Source organism: Aquarana catesbeiana, linkage group LG08 (genome assembly GCF_042186555.1).
Source record: "Aquarana catesbeiana isolate 2022-GZ linkage group LG08, ASM4218655v1, whole genome shotgun sequence".
NCBI lineage: Eukaryota > Metazoa > Chordata > Amphibia > Anura > Ranidae > Aquarana > Aquarana catesbeiana.
In genome coordinates, this window is record NC_133331.1 from 36,067,815 (window position 1) to 36,090,917 (window position 23,103).

General features: G+C 40.2%; 1 protein-coding gene across 29 annotated transcripts in view; it reads left to right on the forward strand.

Moving 5' to 3' along the window:
- Positions 1-23,103, forward strand: part of EBF3 (EBF transcription factor 3) — a 221,588-nt gene that overhangs the window by 140,203 nt on the left and 58,282 nt on the right. For 13 of the 29 annotated variants that reach the window (XM_073595697.1, XM_073595699.1, XM_073595695.1 and 10 more), the window contains exons 8-10: positions 4,813-4,957; positions 16,528-16,661; positions 17,222-17,348. In XM_073595697.1, the coding sequence (XP_073451798.1) occupies positions 4,813-4,957; positions 16,528-16,661; positions 17,222-17,348 (406 nt within the window). The remainder of the gene's footprint in view (positions 1-4,812; positions 4,958-16,527; positions 16,662-17,221; positions 17,349-23,103) is intronic. The other 16 variants (XM_073595698.1, XM_073595696.1, XM_073595706.1 and 13 more) reach the window with 3 other exon arrangements.

Consider the following 23,103-nt stretch of genomic DNA (forward strand, 5'->3'; position numbering starts at 1 on the left):
GCTTTAAATGGCTTCAGCCAGATCAAATATAGGTATTTAAATGTAGATAGATTTTTTTTTGTGTCAGTTCATCTCTTGTTAGATATTCAGCTACATTTCTTCCCATTTTGTTTTTTCCTAGCTGTAATTTATACATCTTTCAGTTAAGACTTTATCTTAAAAAAAAAAAAAAAACACACTTCAGCACACTCCAGCGAGCCTCTATTTCTCATGGATCTGAGCATCAAGTGCCATTGGTAATATTGATCCATGTGCACAGAGCAGAAGGTCAAGCCTGGGATGACTAGAAGTCTCCTCTTTGTCTTACTGATGCTTGTAAGAGGCATCACTCACCCATGATTCTGTGGTCAGCAGCAGAAGTGCTAGTTAGCAATGGGAGAGGAATGAAGCCCATTACTGCAGCTGTTTAGCCCCGCTTTTATATTTTTTAAGAGAAATTAGTCGTCAATTTATAGCATAAAAGCAGTTGTGTCAGACTGCCAGAGGGTTCCATTTAAAGGGTTACCGGTAAGAAAGGAGTTAATGCTGAACAAGTTTCTCTTTTTATTTTTTCGGCTGATCTGTTATTTTCCCCTGGTGGCTGACCTATATATAAATTGACACAGCAAAGACAGTCATGTTTTCTCCATGTCTTTTTTTTTTTTTTTTCCTTCCTTGTGTTTCATATAGTGAAGAGTGGAGTAGCAGCTAAAATGCTCAGTGCACTTTAGTATGAAAAGCAGTCTTCCTGTATTTTTTTTTGCAGTCCAATATTCACTATAGCAACGTAGCACTGAGGATGCTGACCTCTCTCAATTCTCCAGCTCGGTTTACAATGCCCCCCCTCCTTACTGTATTGTCTTGTGTTTATTTTTGACTCTTAATCACCCTCGAGCAGTTTTCAAGCTGTGAAAAGAAACACATAGACTAGAAAGCGTAATAACTGATAACACATACGTGGAAAAAGTAGGAATCTAATACACGTTTAGATGTATCAGTCAACTATACGGTAGCATAGGAAATGCTTTATCTGTAAACTGTGTTCACATTGTCATCCACTTAACAGATTTGAACTGAGATGGCCTGCATGGCTGATTACAAACCGGTGTAAAAGTGATCTCCCTGAGTTAGGGTAATAGCAGGTTAAGGACACATGATATTTACTACAAGAGCACACAATATAGACAGTACGGCCTCTTTGTTCCCTTGATACTCTCACCTAACTCTTAGTGTGAGTGTGCCACATGGCTCCATCACAGGCACATATGGCTGGTTTCAGCTTATGGTTCCCCACCCAAAGAGGTAATCTTTAATGACACTTTCCTCTGTGGTGTTGATAAAAACCTAAAATAAATAAAGCCTATTAGTGAACACAACTTTCACACCATTTTTTTTGGCATCCACATTGAGCATAGACCTCCAAGACAAAAAAAAAAAAAATGATGACAACACTGAAAGGAAGCAGTTGGTTTCATTGGAGAGCTCACTGGACATGTGAACATTTTATGTGATGTTTAAATTCGAATTTTTTTTTTAATACTTTGCAGTTATTACATTTAACTTATGTTTTACACAGCTATTTACTTACTACATTTGGCCATTAGCATCGGCCCTTGTCCTGGTGAAGCTTACACTCCAATATTTCTTCAACAGTCACACGAGAAACCTCTTATCAGTATCAGTCTACTTGGTAGCCCAGTTTAATCCTCCATTATGTTTTGACTCCAAATCCACTTATTTAATTTGGAATGGTGTATATCAGGGATCTCAAAACTACTGCTCTCCGGCTGTTGCAGAACTACACATCCCATGAGGCATTTGACATTTACAGACATGACTAGGCATGATGGGAATTGTGGTTCCTGGACAACTGGAGGGCCATAGTTTCGAGACCTCTGGTGTATATAACTGTTATAGGGCATTTTTTGGCTTCGGTTATCTGAGCCCCTAAAAACCAGGCCCAAAAAACATCATCTAGTTAAGTTAGCGACAAATGAAACCTTGCTGAAAGATGTAGTTTCCATGCCTGGTCTGATGGGCTCTGAAGAGGGAGGATGACTGTCATGAAGTCAGTACTGGAGGTGTTATTTGTTAACAAGGTTGCGATGTGTAAATGCGCGCTCTGCTCTGCGGCAGCTGGAGTATAAGAGGACCCTATCCATCATTTATTCTATGGCCTCACTCTGAACCTGGCCAGCAAGAATAGAACTCTTTCACTCTCATATAAAGAAGGAAATTCCATTGACATACCAAGGTCAATCACCATCCAAATGAACTTGAGAATGGATACTTTTTTCAGGGCCTGGAAACACTTTCACCATTCATTTTCCCATTCAAGATTTTCATATGCAAAAACATCATTACTGGTTGGTAAAAGAATTGACAGAAGTTTTGACAGTAATAGAAAGACTTCAGAATCTCGGCAGCTAGAATGTTTTGATTCGTAGCAGAATTTTCTTGTTCATTCATAAAGAAGTAATCTGAACATTCAGTGAACAGAGCAAATCCTTGATACCAACCATGTTATGTTGTTTTTGCATCAATCTGTATGCTTCAAGAAGGCCAAAAATGTACTGATTGTATAAAATATATAGTAAACTATATTGATATATAATTTGAAAACGGTTGACCATGCACTCCAGAACAAAAGCTTTTCACATATTAATATTAGAGCTGGGCAATAATAGTTTTCAATGACCCTGAATAATGAGAGCTGGGGCCAAACTTTTTTAACCTTTGTTATTGCCGCCAATGGATGCAGACTTTTCCTTAAAAACGGCTACTTGCTCCTAGAATGAAGTGACTGACTACCTAACTGTACGTGTCCACCTCTGCTTAATGTGATTTTGTGGTCCTACTATATGACAGGCCATCAAAATGTGGCTAAATATTACCCGTTCATTGAGCTTCTCCTTAGGCATTTTAGCTCACTAGGATGATTATAAATGACATTTGTCCAATCCAGATGACTTGCCAGTAGCTAAATGGTTTACTATGTTTAGTCAATTTCCCATTGCAGATTGCTTGGCCAAAGGCCCCATACAGGGATAGTAAACTTAAAGCAATTTCTCCACTCACAATTCTATTGTTGATAAGTAATAAGACACTTCTGAATAAAGTTTAATTTTCATGCAAAGCAATGCTAGCCCAATCTAGTTATATAAAAACGCCTGCTACATTTTGTTAGGGTGATGGTTTCCACACATGTGTATCAAAAAGATCCCATATGTTTTAAGCATTTGTGTTGGCTGGAATGCATCCTTATATCCAAAAGCATCAAATAGGACCTGCCACGTGGATGCATTTCCCAAAAAAACAAACAGAAGACAAAGGAGAAGTAACCTGTATTGCTTGTGGTCTCCTTGCAGCTGATTATTGACTTATCATGCCTTGTTCTACACTGCACTGGGGTCGGTTTACTAAAGGCAAATCCACTTTGCACTACAAGTGTACTGCAAGTACACTTGGAAGTGCAGTCGCTTTAGATCTGAGAGAAAGATCTGAAATGAGGGGAAGCTCTGCTGCTTTTATGATTCAATCATGTACAAGCAAAATGCTGTTTTTTATTTTCCTTGCGTGTCTCCCTTGGATCTACAGTGACTGCACTTCCAAATGCACTTGCAGTGCACAGTGGATTTGCCTTTAGTAAATAAACCTCACTGTGTCTTGGTGTGAAGGTAGCCATCTTGGTAAAAGGCAGGGCTTTGCTTTCACATACCAGAGCTGGCCCTCCAGGTGACTAGTGGGGCAAAATTAAAGAAGTAGCAGAAGAATTGCAGACGTTGCAGAACCTTAGAATGAATGAAGCAGGAGCAGGGAGATCCTTCAGTGCAGGTCCTCAGATACAGCTTCCTCTACAGTAAGGAGAACAGTGAGCAGCACAGTAGTGACATCACCAAATCTCACTCCATATCTCATGAGACTAGCAGTAACAAGCATAGGGACTTATAAGATCTCACACTGAAGATATGCAGTTACGAGGCTCAAGGTACTGGAGTCCCTGGGCACAAGAAGTGGACTGCTATTTTTCAGGAGGAATTAAAAACAAAAGGTACATTTTTTAGGGTACGCCTTAGGCACAATAAACATTACTAGATGTTCCCTGTAGAATAGTAAATCTCCACTTTTTGGGTTCAGGTTTACTTTAAAGGATAAGTTAACCTTTTCAGAAAAAAAATAATAAATGCATATTTTTTTGCAGGTAAAAAAAATGTTAACTTATTATTTTTTGTTGCAGGAGCCTGTAAATCATTGCACCAGCGATCAGCAGATCGTTGATGCCCTGCAGGTCTCCTGCAGACCTGTCGGTGTATTTTCATTCTGGTACCTTGTATGAGGAAGCCAATACATGCTAACAGGAAGAATGAATGAACTACCACAGCGCTCACAGCGCCCACAGCAACGTGGTAGTTCATCGAAAACTACAAGCCAACAGCCGCAAAGGCTGACGGACCTTGTAGTTTTGCATTCACAGAGTGCTGTAAATGAGTGGCATGGCCGGGTGGGTGGAGCCCTGCATGGCCCCCTTTTAAAACAAAAAAAATTGACAGCTAGCGGAAGGAGAAGCACCCCCTGCTAGCTGACACAGCAAAGATTGGGGAGGTGCGGGGGCCGGTGCATTCATAACATGTTACATGTTACACCCCAAATATAGGTATAACATGTAACATGTTATGAAAGGTGAACTTATCCTTTAAGGCCCAAGAGAATCGTAGAGTTCTGTGTTACCATGAAATATCTTGTATAATGTGTGGTTGATTGCTTAATGTGGTGATTTACCAAATTGCCTGTCCCTTTCTAAGCGCAACATTTCTATTTCTTTTTATTTTTCAGGTTGTTGTATCAACAACAGTCAATGTGGACGGCCATGTGTTGGCTGTCTCAGACAACATGTTTGTACACAACAATTCCAAACACGGAAGGCGGGCACGCCGCCTTGACCCCTCAGAAGGTACGGCTCCATCTTATCTGGAAAATGGTAGGCATACATTTTCATGTCCTTTTTTTCCTTTGCAATGCTTTTTTTTTTTTTAAACATCAAACTTTATTTTGACTACATGATTACATCTATTTTGTCACCTCAGTTCATTGATCAACAGACAGATGGGGATGTCATCATTTTTAGCACACTGAAGATCCAACTTGAAAAGTGAAAAAAAATAATGAAAAAGTCTAACAGCCATTTTATTCTATTTACTTTCAGCTCAGATATTTTCCAACCCGTTTCCCATTTCTCTAAAATCATTAAATATTTTTTTTTTATTCTTTTTGTATGTTTTCTTTTGGCTTCAGCTTTTTTTGCAGCTTCATTTAATTTGATATTTCTTTTTGCTGTGGTCACAGAGAAGAGGTACATTCTTAATAAATGGTTGAGAAACACATGACCAAATCACAAAGGAATTTACAATGAGGTCAACTTCCTGTCACTGGGCCCTTGTACTGCAGATGGAAGAGTGTTTGCTAGGAGAAATCTACCATTTTTTTTTTCATGTATACTAAGTAATAGGCATGAAATTTTATTTTTTAATTTTTTATTTTTTTACACATTTTGGATGATGCTTTGGTTAATCTCTTTATTATTATAATTCCTGTACATGAGCAGCCTTTATATCCAACATTATGAAGGTTTAATCATTTATTGTAAACCTGCAGCATATGCAAAATGAATTATTGGCCGCAAAACATCTTTTAGAGTGAAATAAGATACTATCTGTCGTATTAATTTTCCAGCAAGCTGGAACATTTTGTGTTTCAAGCCTGAAAAACTTAGCAAAATAGCGGTCAGTCAAGTCAAAACGCACAGACCCTCTATTAAAAAAAAAATCATCATCAGAATTATGTGAAATTTGTCTCTGGAAAATCACACGATAATCACTGTTATGTGTAATATAATTTAGATATCAAAATAAGAGCGCAATTTACAATCTGCTGTGCTGCGCAAAAATAAACTAATTTGTTTTTCAGCAATAATGACTAAGGCAAAAGCGAACAAAATATAATAATTAGAGGTTGCCCTGAGCACAAAAGTCATTATGGTCTATGACGTATTGTTTATCCCTTTCATATGTGCTGAAGGTAGGTGTATGTTTTGCCTAGCAACCAGCACTAATGAGGTTCACAATTAAGAAGGTTGGATCCTCTCCCCTAGTCGTCTTCTTCCCTAGAGAGAGAGAACTGGCAACATTATAGGTTCAAGTAAAACAGCTCAAGCCCATGGTGCTAGGCATTGGGAGAGGTCCAAGCTCTGCCTCCCTCTAATGAGCTACTATAATCATAGCAAAACATAAGTATTTATTTTTGTAAACTGTATGAAAAAAAAAAAAAAATTACCATCTGACTCTAAGCAGAAATTGTTTTTTTTTTGTATAATAAGGAACACTCGGTTTAAAATTGCCACATGAACCTTATAGAAAGCAAAAATTGCTCTGTCTCAAAGGACAACTGTGGATAATTTTGTTTTTCTCACCACTACAAAAGATGAGATTATAGGTAGGAAGCAGAACAATCATGGGTTCTTTATGTAAATTTTACATCTATTTGGGTTGGTTTGATCTTACGTAGGTAAAAGCAAGGACATGCCAACATGCTTGCATAGTTATTACTTAGTAGTTTCCTGATAGTGATCTGTATATTCAAAAAACAATTGCAAGGCCTGACTTGGTCCTATTCACTGCAGGTTTTCTTTTCAATCTGGGTATTTATTTTTTTTAGGGGGGGGGGGGGAGCTCCAAATTATTCATTTACTGCAAATTAAAGTCATCAAGTATTGTGACTTCTTACAAAGGGGATAGAAAAAGAACCAAGAATGAACATGGACTTTAAGTTGGTTGCCACTGGTAGACCCAAGATGAAAAAGAGAGCACTCAATTGAATAAAAATTCAAATTTATTTAACATCATATAAAACATATTAAAATAGAATATTGAAATACATATCAAAATTGTATGGTGTTGTCCCACCTAGGTGAAACCTATATGAACACTTGAGAAACCCTGTAGGTAAGCCCATAGATATGGTGGACTCTGAAGCTGATATAGGCAGAAGGTCTTACATATCAGGCCCTGAAATGTAAGACCTTCTGCATTTACCAGCTTCAGAGTCCACCATATCTATGGGCTTACCTACAAGTTTCTCAGGCCCTGATATGTAAGACCTTCTGCATTTACCAGCTTCAGAGTCCACCATATCTATGGGCTTACCTACAAGGTTTCTCAGGCCCTTATATGTAAGACCTTCTGCATTTACCAGCTTCAGAGTCCACCATATCTATGGGCTTACCTACAAGGTTTCTCAGGCCCTGATATATAAGACCTTCTGCATTTACCAGCTTCAGAGTCCACCATATCTCTAGGCTTACCTACAGGGTTCCTCAAGTGTTCATATAGCTTTCACCTAGGTTGGACAACACCATAACATTTTGATATGTATTTCAATATTCTTTTTTAATATGTTTTATATGATGTTTAATAAATTTGGGTTTTTTATTCAATTGAGTGCTCTCTTTTTCATCTTGGGTCTACCAGTGGCTACCAATTTAAAGTCCGTGTTCATTCTTGGTTCTTTTTCTTTGCTTATATTTGGATGTGGTGCCACATTCTGAGTCATGTCTCAACCACATTTTCACTATATTCTCAAAGGGGATACTTTATTCTGTTTTTAATGTCGGTAAACCATTTTGGACAACGGAAAAGTTTACATACAGTAAAGGCGGACATGTCTTTCACAATTTGTACAATATTTTTTTTTCTTACAATTGTGTCCATGGCATTTTAGAGAGTAGTTCCAAACAAAAATCTAAGTTGAAATCCCCATGCATGCATAAAATAAAAAGCTTTTTTTTTTTTTTTTTTCAGCTAATGTTCTGTATATGTACCTGCATGCATCCCTTTCCTGCTAACACCTCATTATCCAATAATCTAATGTTCGCCAGCAGTACATATACACTCCAACCCAAATCATTTCCAAGTAGACTAATTCCCCCTGCTGCTTCAGTGGACAGCTGCCATGGAAAATCTCCCGTCTTCACAATAGCATGGCAAATTATTGCAGTAGTAAAAATGAAGAACAGAAAAAAAAAGAGACCCTTCGTTGGCATTGCAAAATAGGTTATTTAACAATATTGTATTTTTTTTTTTTTCTTGTCACTTTTTCCAGAAATGACTTACTAAACTGTATAAACCTTAAGCAACTTGTATCGTGGCAGCACCAGGCCTGCAGCACAGAAGTGATTTGCATGCCAAGTACTTGTAATGCAGTTAGTTTTATGCAATAACGACAACTGAATCCAGGCTGCAGGGTTTTAGTGAGTTAAAGAGAACAGATGGCCCTAGGAGAGGTAAAAGGTATAATCCTATCAGCTGGAGTATCTGCCAGCCATCTGGACATCCTAAGCACAATTACAAGACATTTTAGCAGGCAGAACAAAGGAGTCTTCATGAGGCAAGATTAGGCCTGTTTGAGTGTCTCAATATTGTGAATTCAGAAAAAGGTGACAAATTCTGTGATATTACTCTTGAGACCCCGAGATGATTAATCAAGACCTACTATCGTGAAGATGTTTACTAATAAAATACTTGATCTGAATGAAATAAAAAAAAATCTATTAAATAAAATCTATTTATAATGCATTCTAGAATTTGTCATGCAGCAGAGGGTACAAATATCCCAGCTGGTTTTGTTTAAAATCACAGGGCACAGGGAGTTGACAGGCAGTAACCAACAGCAACCAGATGGCAACACTGGGCAGCCATACATAAGCTGATTTTTTTTGCACTGACTATAAGGCTAAAACAACCATCACCTCAAAACTAGAATAAGCCACCAGATCTGACTGGAGTTGTAAGGCAGAAGGTTTTTTTATCTTAATGCATTCTATGCCTTAAAATAAAAAGCCTTCTGTGTGCAGCAGACCCCCCTCACACTTACTTGAGGTCCCTCTCTGTCCAGCGATGTCCACGAGTGCCTCAGCCACCCGAAAATTCTCCTTCCTGATTGGCTGAGACACAGCAGCAGCGCCATTGGCACCTGCTGCTGTCAATCAAAATCAGCTAGCCAATCAGGGGACAGGGGTGGGGCTCGGCTCGAGTGCCCCCATAGCAAGCTGTTTGCTGTGGGGGCACTGAACAGGAGGGAGGGGCCAGGATCACAGGAGAGGGACCCGGGAAGACCCAAGAAGAGGACGATCCAGGCTGCCCTGTGCAAATCCATTGCAATAGAGCAGGTAAGTATACCATGTTTGTTATTTTTATAGGAAAAAAAAAACGAGACTTTACAATCACTTTAAAGTGATTGTAAACAATCACCCTGTAAAACAACCAATTCAGTTTAAAAAATAAATGAAAAGCAATATAGCTATAGATATAAAAAACATTATAAATACCTTTTTTCCCTTTTTTATAAGAGTTCATTAATAAAAAAAATAAATTGTTGGAACTTTGTATGAGACAACAACTGCTACAGAGTTTGTATGTCTCCATCCCTGAATCATAGAAAAAGGGGGGGAAAGGGGAATGGTGGGACTTTATATGAAGCACAACACCAAAACCAGATGAATCAATTGGTAGATACTATTATCTACATAGTATCTACCAATTGATTCATCTGGTTTTGGTGTTGTGTTTCATATAAAGTCCCACCATTCCCCTTTCCCCCTCTTCCCCCCCCCCCTTTTTCTTTTTTTATAAGAGATCACATTCCCTCTGTTCTCAGTTGTATAAGAGCTGGGGGAGGAGAAGCAGCAGCACACTGAGCTTCCCAGTGAATGACTGTGCAGCAGTGGCATTTCAGAACAAGTCTGAGTTCCTAGCACAGCTAGAGACCTGACCATACTGACCATCTCTTTGTTAGTGTGGTCAGTCTTTAATAGGAAAGCAATGGGTCTAGCAGGAACACCAGGGATTTCACATAAAGTAAGCAATAAAAAGAGAACAGGATACCTTCTCACACAAGTACATGGTACAGCAGGCACATATCAGGAATATGAAGTGTTGGGGTAACAAACAATTTAAGCTTGGATTTAGGCAACCTGATCTTAAAGGATAAGTTCACCTTCTAACAAAAAATAATAAATGCACATTTTTGTGCAGGTAAAAAAATGTGCATTTATTATTTTTTAGTTTCTGGAGCCTCTATAGCATTGCACCAGCGATCAGCAGATTGCTGGTGCCATGCAGGTCTCCTGCAGACCTGTCAGTGTATCTGTGTGCCCATACATTCTGTAAAGGCAAGCAGATACAATCTGACAGGAAGACCCAATAAACTACCACAGTGCAAAACAGCGCCGTGGTAATTCATTGAAAACTAGAAAAGCCGACAGCTGCAAAGGATGTTGGGACTTGTAGTTCTCCATTCGCAGAGGACTGTAAATGAATCTTTTAAAAAACGGCCAAGTTTTTTTTTAACTGTGATAGTGGTGAGAGAAGATCCCTTGGTAGCCGTCAGAGCGGGGGATCGGGGGAAAGCGGGGGCCAGTCCGTTCGTAACATGTTACACCCTGAATATGGGTGTGACATGTTACGAAAGGAGAACTTATCCTTTAGGCAAACTTGGCTGAGCTAGGACATGTTGAAAGAAACCTTGTTTGGTCCTGGCATATATTGGATATTGTTCAGGGACTTAAAATAGGATCACAGGTATGTTTATTGTACTATGGATTTTCCTGTCCACATGATAACTGGGTGGATTGTGATTGGTTTGGATTGTTCAAAGCAACCCCTAAAATACATTTGTAGACCACTGTGCCCATGATTACTCAATAGACCATATGAGTGCTGAAGCAATAATTGGATGTGGTCCGTAAATATCCCAAATAGCAAGCAATTGTGCTGTAAGTTTGAAAATGACTTGCTAAGCTATTGCTAGATTTGCCAGGCTTCACACGTTTGTTGCACAATTGCAGCGAGTCCAGATCAACTTTCTTTGCAAACATTCTGCAAGTCTGCTGCAAGTTCTGGTTCAGTTATGTTGTGCAATAGTCATCCCACCACAGGGGGTCACTGTGGCTGAATTTTCATGCTGTAGACTTGCAGAGCTCTTGCTGTAGACTCAGCACTGCAACTTTGCTCTTGCTAGAGACTTGCACATTTGCTACAAATTGGAAAAGTGTCAACTAGAACTTGTGCTTCAAGTGCTCTGCAAGTGTACAACTTGCCTGTGAAAATGTGCAGCAAGTTAATACGACTTACAATTCAACACTGCCACAAACTTGTGGCAAGTTGTCCTTGCTATCTGGGATGGTGCCAGCGCACAAGTAGTCATTTAGGGAAGCGACCCTTCATTATCAACATTTCAGGGTCTTGCACAAGTAGAACACAAGTGTAGGCAAACTCATTCTTGCACCTTGATAAAACACCTTGTGCATCCTTCAAATGCTGGAAACATTGTTGATGGTTTCAAAGACGATAGTTGAATTTTTGGTGTGCTGGAAAGCATTTGTAATGGTGACATTACTGTATAGCCTGACCAATTATTGAAAGTTTGAAGTTTTTCTTTACCAGTAATCATTCCCATAGCATTCGTTTCTAATTGGTTGCTATGGGTTAATGCAGCTTACTGCTCATTATTTAATACATCCCTCAGTCATACATGCTTTGCACAACTATGGAAGCATATACAACAATGCGAATAAAATATTACAGATCTACGCGTTGAAGGTAATTAATGAGCATCAAACGAGCAGGCGACACCTACAGGATATCAAAGCTACTCCCTTCTTAATTAGCAAAAACACACCGGTAATGGTTAGGTGCTCCAGAATTTTAATGATCTCTTGGTGGCATTCCCTGAAAGGGTCTCTGATCAGCCAGCGCTGTAGTTATCCATGTGTGTGGGTTGCCTTTTTTTTTTTTTTTTTTTCCCAACGCCTAAAACACAGGCAAGGGGAAATGTTTGCCTTTTTGCTGCTGCTTACTGCCCCCCTCTTTATCATCTGTTTATTGTGCCCCGTATATCATTAAATCTCTCACTCAGTCTGTGTAATTCATTTTGCTATGGTCCCCATTGAACACATGTTCCTTCTCTATATGTGCATTGAAATGTATGCAAATACAGGCAGAAGGAGGCTGGCATTAGGTCCACGCTCAGGCGGCTTCTGTGTTTCCCAGTCACAAGCTCTAGACATTCCTTGAAGATATGTGTTTTCACTGGGACCCAGCTGCTAGATAGCAGAAGCTCCTTGTGCTGGCCATAGATCCGAAGAGAGGGCTTTTTTTTTTTTTTTTTCACCCCCTTTTTCCCTTCCAAAGTAAATTTGTTTACTGTAATTTTTTTTTTTTTTTGGAGAATTATTTGCCATAATTGGCAGTGCTGATGAAGGTCATTCCCAGTGAGGAGACTTGTCAGTCTTTAGAGAGCTGATCCTTTTCAAATGCTCTCCATGCAATTAAGAAAAGCAAATGTCATTTGGAAGCCTCAGAAATGAAAATTTGTATGAACTTATTAGCATGAAGTCAACAAGCGCTAGTTAAGGGCAGGTTCTCAGTGTGTGCTCTGCTCCTCTGCTGCAGCAGGGGTATGCACGTGGAATGAGCAAATAGAACCTCCATTGGTCCAGCGTCAAAGCAAACAAAGGAAGGGTGGCTTGTAGGGAAGAGGGGGGGGGGGGGTTCTAAACAATAATGGCTAATGGTGATTAGCCACAGCTACAGAAGGAGCACCTTCTCTGCACATGTACATGTATGATTGAATCACACTAGAGATAACCTTGAGGATAATATATTACAACAGTGGTCAGTAACCTATAGCAACCAGTAATTGCTCTTTTGCAGCTTAGGCCAAGCATTGATACTAAATGTTGTTAAGCAGTACAGGTACAATCTAACCATTTTACTGTTTTCGAAAAATGATGCCATGATTACAGATGTCCATATGTAGTGCAGACACACCTTGTTCTGAACTTACATTGGGGGGGGGACCATTAGGCTTCATGTACACATAGCCTATTATGACCGCCGGCAAGAAACCTGGGAAGATTCCGGCTATATCGCAGCGTTTTGCAGCCGGCGGTCAAAACGTTCCTAGGGAGGTTGAACCTCCCCTAACCGCAGCAGCTCCTAGACGATCCTTAAAGCCTATGTGTACATGGACACATAGGCTTTTATGAAGTTGAGTTTAGGAGCTTTGGCAAAAAAGATGCCAAAAAGCTCCTAAACTCAAGTTTATGAGTCCTTATTGTCCTGAAAAAGAAAAAGCAACCTATCTGTCTAAGGCCTCATGTACACTGCTGCTGGTAAACGGACGTTTAGGAGCAGTTGGGTGGTGTTTTTCAGCTGCCCCTGAACTCTTCTATGCTATCTTATCAGCTCATGTACGCTGAGTCGTTTATAGTTGTTTCCAGGCGGTTGAGGTTAGTAGCATTTTTTTGGAAAGCAAAAAAATGAGTTCAGGACCAATGCTCAGGGGCATTTGAAGTGCCAAATGCCTGTAACAGCTTGTAAACGCGTGTAAACGCGGTAACCCGTGTTTAGCCGCGTTTATTTTTTTCTTGTCAAAAGTTTTTATTGTTACTACAGGTAATAACAGGTATGCCAATCCCACGTTTAGATTTTAATGGAGATATGTTTCTAACCATTTTCAATGCAAAAAACACTTCTAAATGCAAACGCGTCTAAACGTGGCTAAACGCGGCATGACGGACGTTTTTAAACGTCGGTTACTAGCTGTCAAGTTCCATCGTTCAGGAGAGGTTTTAAAACGTCCCGTGTACATGAAGCCTAAATGTCAGCTCCTTCAGAAATGATCAGCTGATTATGTCTTCTGGTACCTACATAGCTTCTGGTACTGGTTTGCTGCTCCATGTGGCTGAAATTAGCCAGGTTGGGTTAACTTCCTGTGCTTTACATAGTTATTTTAGAATGTGCTAATGTTTTGGTTATTATGATATTTTGAAAACCACTACTTTTTTGCACTGGTAATACGTAGGTGTATTAGTATACAAAAGACACCAACCAATAACCAATTCTAAAAGTTCTGGGCAGGTGCCAGTGCAGAGCAAAAAACGCATTAATGTGGAGTACTCGGAATGGTCTGGGGTGGGTAGTGGGGTTCCCCAGGGTTCTGTGCTGGGACCAATCCTGTGTAATTTGTTCATAAACAACCTGGAGGATGGGATAAACAGTTCAATCTCTGTATTTGCAGACAATACTAAGCTAAGCAGGGCAATAACTTCTCCGCAGGATGTGGAAATCTTGCAAGAAGATTAAATTAATGGGGTGGGCAACCACATGGCAAATAAGGTTCAATGTAGAAAATGTAAAATAATGCATTTGGGTGGCAAAAATATGAATGCAATCTGTACACTGGGGGGAGAACCTCTGGGGGAATCTAGGATGGAAAAGGACCTGGGGGTCCTAGTAGATGATAGGCTCAGCAACGGCATGCAATGCCAAGCTGCTGCTAATAAAGCAAACAGAATATTGGCATGCATTAAAAAGGGGATCAACTCCAGAGATAAAACGATAATTCTCCAGCTCTACAAGACTCTGGTCTGGCCGCACCTGGAGTATGCTGTCCAGTTCTGGGCACCAGTCCTCAGGAAGGATGTACTGGAAATGGAGCGAGTACAAAGAAGGGCAACAAAGCTAATAAAGGGTCTGGAGGATATTAGTTATGAGGAAAGGTTGCGAGCACTGAACTTATTCTCTCTGGAGAAGAGATGCTTGAGAGGTGATATGATTTCAATCTACAAATACTGTACTGGTGACCCCACATTAGGGATAAAACTTTTTTGCGGAAGGGAGCTTAACAAGACTCGTGGCCAATCATTAAAATTAGAAGAAAAGAGGTTTAACCTTAAACTACATAGAGGGTTCTTTACTGTGAGAGCGGCAAGGATGTGGAATTCCCTTCCACAGGCGGTGGTCTCAGCGGGGGGCATCTATAGTTTCAAGAAACTATTAGATAAGCACCTGAACGACCGCAACATACAGGGATATACAATGTAATACTGACCTATAATCACACACATAGGTTGGACTTGATGGACTTGTCTCTTTTTTCAACCTCACCTACTATGTAACTATGTAACTATGCATTGGCCTTTGTTGTAGGCAAAGGACAATCCGCAAAGTGTGTTAGCTCAAAACAACCAATTACAAATCATTTTTTGTTGCTTTGATGTTTCTGAGCAGATGAAAAGTGAAGTATGATTGGTTGATGTGGGTTTCAGGATATCTGTACTCTTTGCAGTTCCTAATTAACGAGCTTGAAAGAGTTTTTTCCAGTTAAAATGAGTGGAATTTAAATGAGGCGTGAAGCATTTTCACCATATTAGCTTTACCTATAGCCACAGTGCTAACAACTTAGCCCATTTTAAGCGTACACACACAGCATTCGTCCCCGGGCTAAAAAATGGATGTCAGCAAGCTTGGCGCCCACCAAAAGACACAACTATAGGAACGACAACAAAAAGAGCATTTAGATTGTCTTGAGGACAATCAATAATACAGCACTGTCAAAACCAACCCCTGCAGGTGAGATATAGAGCAGCAGAATTCACTGGTAATAGACGAAAGTGTATATCTTAGGATCTGCTCCTTTGCATGAAAGTCAGCATACAAAAGGCCATCAAAGCTGGTAAAAAAGGTCTGTCAACACCGTGTAAAAGAAAGGCTGATCAAAGTAGAGAACAAAGCAAGTCTCACAGAGACTGAGCAGCCTTCAGCCTGAGAAGAGTCACAGTTTTACTGGCTGCTGTGAGCCTGGAGTGACTGGAGCTTTCGCTGCTACTGCTGCTTGCCTGCTCCTCCACCATTGTAATAACTCATGCAAATGTGAACACTCCAGAGACAAAAAGAGGTCAAGTAAATGGCCCAGGGATTCATGTCGACAAACAATATTAGATGTAAAATGTGTACCTTTGACAGAAGTATTAATATAGCGCTTTTGATTTTTTTTTTTTCCTCTATGCATGAAAACCGAAAACTAAGTAATTATAGAGTGGCAGAGGAAAATTAAGATTTGAACCAAAGGCAAAGATCGCTGGTGGGAGGGAAAAAAAGGACGGGGACAGAGGGGGGGGGGGGTTTAGAGAATCGCCAACCCAATTAGCCGCTTATAAAGAATCAAGAATCCGAACATTTGCTCTTCCATTTTCACTCAACAAGGCCGTGATTGACTGTGCGTAGACCTGTACAGTAAGGCAGATAAATCGCCGTGCCACATGCACGCAGCGCTTAATCATTTGTAATAGCCATATTTGCTTTGACACGTAATTTGCCGTACTAAGCCATTTTTCTTGTTCGCTAGCAATCTACTTGGCCTTTGCTTTATAAAACATGTAACAGTTTTCTTTAAATACATTTCCATGCTGATGTATGAGCCCTTTTTTATTTATTTTATGTAGACAGAGTTCAGCAGAAACAACAACGAAAAAAAAAAAAAAATCATGCATTTGATTTTCTTCTTTTCCACGTTTTTTCTTTTTTTTTTTTACCTATGATTTGTCATTTGGCATTGAGATTTAGTGTAGGAAATAAAAGTGGGGGGAAAAAGTCTAAAAACTAAAATTCCTCTTTGTTCTTTTTTTTTTTCTCGGTTTCCTCTTTGCACAAGTAGCTACACCATGCATAAAAGCGATCAGTCCCAGTGAAGGTTGGACCACGGGAGGAGCCACGGTCATCATTATTGGAGATAACTTCTTTGATGGGTTACAAGTGGTATTTGGAACCATGTTGGTATGGAGCGAGGTAAGCACTGAGAATCAGCTGGCTTTGAACTGTATGTAGCGTGTTCTTACTGATTCCCAACAAGCTGTCAATACTCAATTGACAAGCTGTATCAGGAGGATTTATTTCAAACTCCTTTTTTTAATCTGTGAATTTGCAAGTGGCTGTAGGGTTGGACAGTTGGGAAAACAGAGCCAAGGAACGTCTGGGCCCCCTAGTGGAATGTTGCAATAGGCCTTTAAGCACAATTTGATCAATTAGTGCTTTTTCTTAAAAAAAAGTAACTACAGCAGGCATTTTGCGGCCATATGGAGACAATTTTCATATAAATTATGCCCTGTGGCCTTTCCTGAGAACCAAATTCAGGGATCACTTACAGACATTTTCCCCCAAGAAACCTTTACTAAGGTTTTGACGGCATTATGCTGATGTATTGTGCTGGTGGTGTCCATTATATTAGAAATATATTGGTATATAAACTGTATGCTGCCTTGTATTGAAAATAATGACTTTAGGTTATGGAACCGAGCACTGTTAACGTTTTAGGTTTTAATTTTATGTTCATTGTGTAATGTTTCCAGCTGATAACCCCACACGCCATCAGAGTTCAGACCCCACCAAGACACATTCCTGGAGTTGTTGAAGTGACACTTTCGTACAAATCAAAGCAGTTCTGTAAAGGAGCTCCTGGCCGATTTGTTTACACCGGTAAGTTTGCATTCAACTTTTATTGTCACAGATTAGGGCAATATTTGACAAAAATATCTATCTATTCTCAAAGGACCAGTAAATCTGAAATACAAGTTAGTTTAGAGGAAAAGAAAAATCATTACAGTAGAACTATAGGCAAAATATTTTTTTCATTTTGGATAAAGCAAGTGAAGGTTTTAACCCCTGTCAGATTATTTATTTTTTTTGCCATCTATGTCACATTTTGGAGATTTCCCTTCACTTCCTGTCCCATAGCCATACAGGAAGTGAGAGGAATACCTGCAAATTAAGGAAATTCCTCGGGAACCCCCGGGTCACCAGTTCTACTGTCCCCACTGGAAGATTTCCCCTCAACTAATTTTCTGGGGCAACCCAAATTTTGGGGTTTTCTTTTACTTCTCTTTCAATGGTAATGGTAAACAGGACAAATAGAGAGGGTACATCTCCTAAATGGGGCGGGGGGCACAGACAGCAGTAAAAACTGACAGGTGTTCTAATCCCTCTCCACTCCATCCAAAACCCCCAAAAATGTTTGCCTGTAGTTATACTTTAACACTTTTCATAATTTTGTATAATTTTCCATACCCAAGCAGGTTCATAATACTGTATTTACATTTGCAAGAGTACATCTTGTTGTTCTGTGTTTTTGGCCATGTTAGACTAAAGAAGTCTCAGCACCGACATCCTTCAATGGGATCAGTGGACAGAAAACCATGAAAGGGTCCGCTGAAGCCTTTAGTTCTGCCGAACAATTGAAAAGTGCCCAGAAATTTAAGAGGGCCATCAGATGTGCCACTACAACCCAAATGCACAGAGGAACCAGTGTCTGCCAAGTGCTCCATAAGCATGAACACCCAAGCTTACTCTATCCCTATGCAGAGGGGAGGAGTGTCTAGAGCAGTGATGGCGACCCTTGGCACCCCAGATGTTTTGGAGCTACATTTCCCATGATGCTCAACTACACTGCAGAGTGCATGAGCATCATGGGAAATGTAGTTCCAAAACATCTGGGGTGCCAAGGTTCACCATCACTGGTCTAGAGAGTGGCGCTGTCCTTTATCTTCTGTGGAACCTATAGCCATCCAAACAGGTTTTCTACCTGTGTGATCCATTGTTCCCCCAGGATCAGGAGGGTTTCTGGTGGATATATGGACTATCATCTCCTATGAGTACCTTTACATGTCACTGCACATATAACTAACTGCTCTTATATAAAAGCCAAGTTGTCCTTTAGGTTTACTGGTCCTTTATGATCATCATGGAAAGGGCACTGATGTTCTGTTGCCAACAAAAAACATTCAGCATTTTAGTGGTTATACTAATGAAAGCTGATAAAGATGTTTGTTGTTTGTTACTGTACATTATTGTGTTCTTGAGATATAAAAAAAAAAGGTCTTCACTCTTCCACCTTGATATGGAAGCATCATATGGCACATTCAATTGGAGTGATGTATTCACTTGTTTTAAAGTGAAAGAAAAGTGGCATTTGCATGTAGTAATATGTGTTCATGTAAAAGGCTGTGACCTGTAGATTTCAGAATGGGAAGAATGATGTGTAAAGGGGAGGGATGTTGTTTTGTGGGCATCTGGTTCCTATCAGTGTATATTGTGTTCCAGGCTTCAGTAACATTTAACCTTCTCGGTATGAGTTGTAGCATAGGGCAACAAGGCCTCTAGATAATGAAACAAGAGAGCAGTGTGATAACCAGGCGCTTTATAACATACTTAAATCTGAAGTGCTGGGTAAATAGAGGCTGAAATAAGGTCCTCTTTTTTTATTTTTTAGAGCTGCTTACAGTAACCAATACTGACGGTGCAGTTTTCTCATTATGCTAAGGGAGGACAATCCCAGGCTATCCGCTCTGCATTGCCCGCTCCTTTTCAACAATTATAAAGATACAATTACCTTGGGAGAATGTGGCAGTTCAGTTGATTAGCACGCTGAATTAAAAGAGTGAGTCACAAATGACATGTCCAGCTATTTTCCACCGGTCTTTTGTATTCCCAGCGCACCTCACCCTTTTGTAAGAAGGTCAAAAATTAGAGAGAGAGATAACAGTTTTCAAGCAGCTTGCACTTAAGGAAAGAATTAACAATCATTGCGTATGTAATTGCCAGTTAATGGTATATTGCCTTCTTTTTACGCAGTGTACAGCTAGCAATATACTGGCACTAAGTTGCATTTTATCAATCTGCCATTTTTTATGTTTTTTCAGAATGGGGTGTATTTTATTCTTGTAGGTGGAGATTTGTCTTACTGTAAATCCATATAATAAAATGTACAAATACACACCATTTTATTATTATTATTATAAATAATAATAATAATGATGTTCGAATAATATTATATCCTTACTGTATTTAGATGCTCTTTAGCAAAACAAATATTAGTGTAACCCATGGCAACCTTCCATTACATTCCAGTTTCAAAGCATATTTCAATTGGTTGCACAAAAGCACCTGGGGTTATATGTAGTAATATTTGGGCATATTTCTCTGCCCGGGAGCTAAAGGTGCCATTTATAGCCACCCATAGGAATCAATGGTTGTATGCGGGCATCAATTGGTACTTTGTAAACTTGTGCAGTCTCTGTGCAGGGACATACGCCCATATGCATGTGCATGGTTGCGCAAGTATACCCACATACAGCTGTTGATTTTTATGGGTGGCTGTACATGACACTTCCCAGGTGAGGAAATACATCAGAAATTGGGATCATATGTCCCCCAGGTGGTAATGTAGAAAAAAACTCACCCAAGCGCTACCGCATGATTGTAGAATGATGGGCTGAATAACGGTGCTCAGGCTTGTTGTGTCCCATAAACATCAAGATAGCAAGAAATGCCGGCAACTTGATTGCCTCTTCTTAAATTTTTATTGAGCACTAACAGCAGTGCGACATTTAAAGTGCTAACATGTTTCGGCCGAAACCTTTCTCATGAGAAGGCTCCGGCTGAAACACGTTAGCACTTTAGATTTCGCTCTGCTCAATAAAGATTTAAGAAGAAGCAATCGAGTTGCCAGCATTTCTTGCTATATGTCCCCCAGGCACATGAATGCATGAGATTTGCATGTGTACAAGCTGGTAATAAATAGGCAGACCTTTTGGCAGTTGCAAGAGAAGATATGAGAGCCCACCTTAAGCGCCATTCACACAAGAATATTGCACTCCCTATTTTCAATATTGGCCATTATGTGCTTCCAGATTACTGTAGATCAGAAAAAAGATGACCTCTGGTTGCAATGGGTTACAGAACCTTGCACATACTATTGCACTTGCACAATGCACATACTATTTACACTTTGCACTATAAGTGCCTGGTGCATGTAGTTACCCCTGACAACATGGCTCCCAACTGTCCCTGATTTCGAGGGACTGTCCCTGATTTGGAGCAATGTCCCTCTGTCCCTCATTCCTCCTCATTTGTCCCTCATTTTGGCCTGATCTATATAGTTGTATATAAAATGCACTTTTTATCTTTCAAAAAGTGTTTCCCAGCGCTAAACCTTTCATCTGATTTCTAAATTGCTGCATTTGTAAATTTTAAAAGCCAATATAAAGAAATAGCAGTGGTAAAAAAAAAAGCCCTTGTGGATTTAATTAACTTTTTTTTTCGGTTAATTCTTCTTTAAGGGGGTGTGACAGGGGGCGTGTCCTATGCCTACATACATTTGCTAGTAGGTGTCCCTCATTCCCATCTCTAAATGTTGTGAGGTATGCCGACAACGATTAGGCTATAGAAAGCTGGTCCTTGGTTGCTATGGGTAACTGCACACAATGGATAACTTTATGCTTTTTGCGCCTTTTTTTTATGGCATAGCTGATAATGTAAGACAACGCAGCCAATAAATAACAGTATTACTAACTGTTTTGTTGGCTTGTGCTGGAACAGTCTTAAAGTATTGATTGGGCCTACTGTGCCAGCTCTCATCTAAAACTGATAAAAATGAAAGAAGCTGCCTACAGAGACCAGTTGGTTATCAGCTTTCCTTCTCTATACTGCACTAGAAGATGGCAGCTGGAGTCTGGTTGCTATGGGTAATATGAGGCCTAGCTAGAGCTGCTGCCTCCTACTATTAGTAGTATGAAGCATCGTGATGTCAAAGGCAGGATGTGATGACCCGAGTTTCTCCTCCCCACATCTGCCATCATATAACCCCACTTGAAAGGGTAGAATTCTTCAGGCAGCTGTCAGCCCCAGTGGTCGATCTTCACTCCTAATCCAATTATATCTGTAGTCTCTTTCTGTGATAATGATAGAGTCCTCAAAGGACAGCTTCCTAGGAGCAGTAAGCCAGATTAACACGCCTAAAATCTCTAATTGTCTGATATATTTGTTGGGATCCTCAATCCCATTATTACCTGCTGCAAAAATTAGACTTGGTCCAACCATAGTCCTAAATCAATGATTTCCAGGCTTGCGGTTGATTCATTGATCTTACAGAATTTCATACAAATGATTCTTTCCTTAAACCCTAAAGATTTTTTCTTCTTGTTGACACAATTGTACATTTGCAAATAATGATATCTTTCTAGATAATGTCAGAATGATGCTTCCATCTAGAGGAAAGGCAAAAAAAAAAAAACGTGTCAAAAACGCTGTGTTTTGCAAAGGCATTTCTGCACGTCAATCGCTTGGGCATTCATATATTCCATTGGCCAGAAGAGTAATTTATTCTGGCCATTGGCATAAATGGACACCTAAGTACGTGATGCAACTATCACTAAAGCGCATTCAGATGCGTTTACAAACATTTAGGCTACTTTCACACTGGGGCCGCCGAGCGTTAGCGCTAAAGCGCCACTCGTTTTAGCGGCGCTTTTTGGCCGCTAGCGGGGGCGGTTTTAACCCCCCCGCTAGCAGCAGAAGAAGGGGTTAAAAGCCCCCCATGTTGCGGTGCTTCCGAAGTGCTTTTCAGGCGCATCATTTCAATGGGCAAAAGACGCACAGGGCTCCTGTGTAATTCGCACCGGAGCCGCTGCGGAGATGCGTGAACCGGCTCCATAGAGAGCCGGTCACAATCTCCTGCTATGCGAATTGGATGCGGAGAAAACCACATCCAATTCGCATAGGTGTGAACTCAGCCTTAAAGTGAACATAAAGCCTAATTATAACTATTCCTAAAAATGTTCCCTCTCCCCTTCTCCCATCCTCCCATAAAAAAGATATGCGTACTTGCCTATTTTTAATCGGCTCCGGTCCAATCAGGTGATCCTGCAGCTCTATGTAAGGAAATGCTTGACATTGGCTCTAAATTAGGGAATCTATGATCTCGCACATATGCTCCCAAAGCCCAGCGCAGACGTTGTCAGCGCTCCCGCCTCTCCCCTGCAGCAGCCGCTCACTGACAAAGGGGAACCGGAGCTGTAGGCCCATATGACCAGCATGGGGCAGATTTAAAATAGATAAGTTCCAGAGATAAAACGATAATTCTCCCGCTCTACAAGACTCTGGTCCGGCCGCACCTGGAGTATGCTGTCCAGTTCCGGGCACCAGTCCTCAGGAAGGATGTACTGGAAATGGAGCGAGTACAAAGAAGGGCAACAAAGCTAATAAAGAGTCTGGAGGATCTTAGTTATGAGGAAAGGTTGTGAGCACTGAACTTATTCTCTCTGGAGAAGAGACGCTTGAGAGTGGATATGATTTCAATGTACAAATACCGTACTGGTGACCCCACAATAGGGATAAAACTTTTTCGCGGAAGAGAGTTTAACAAGACTCGTGGCCACTCATTAAAATTAGAAGAAAA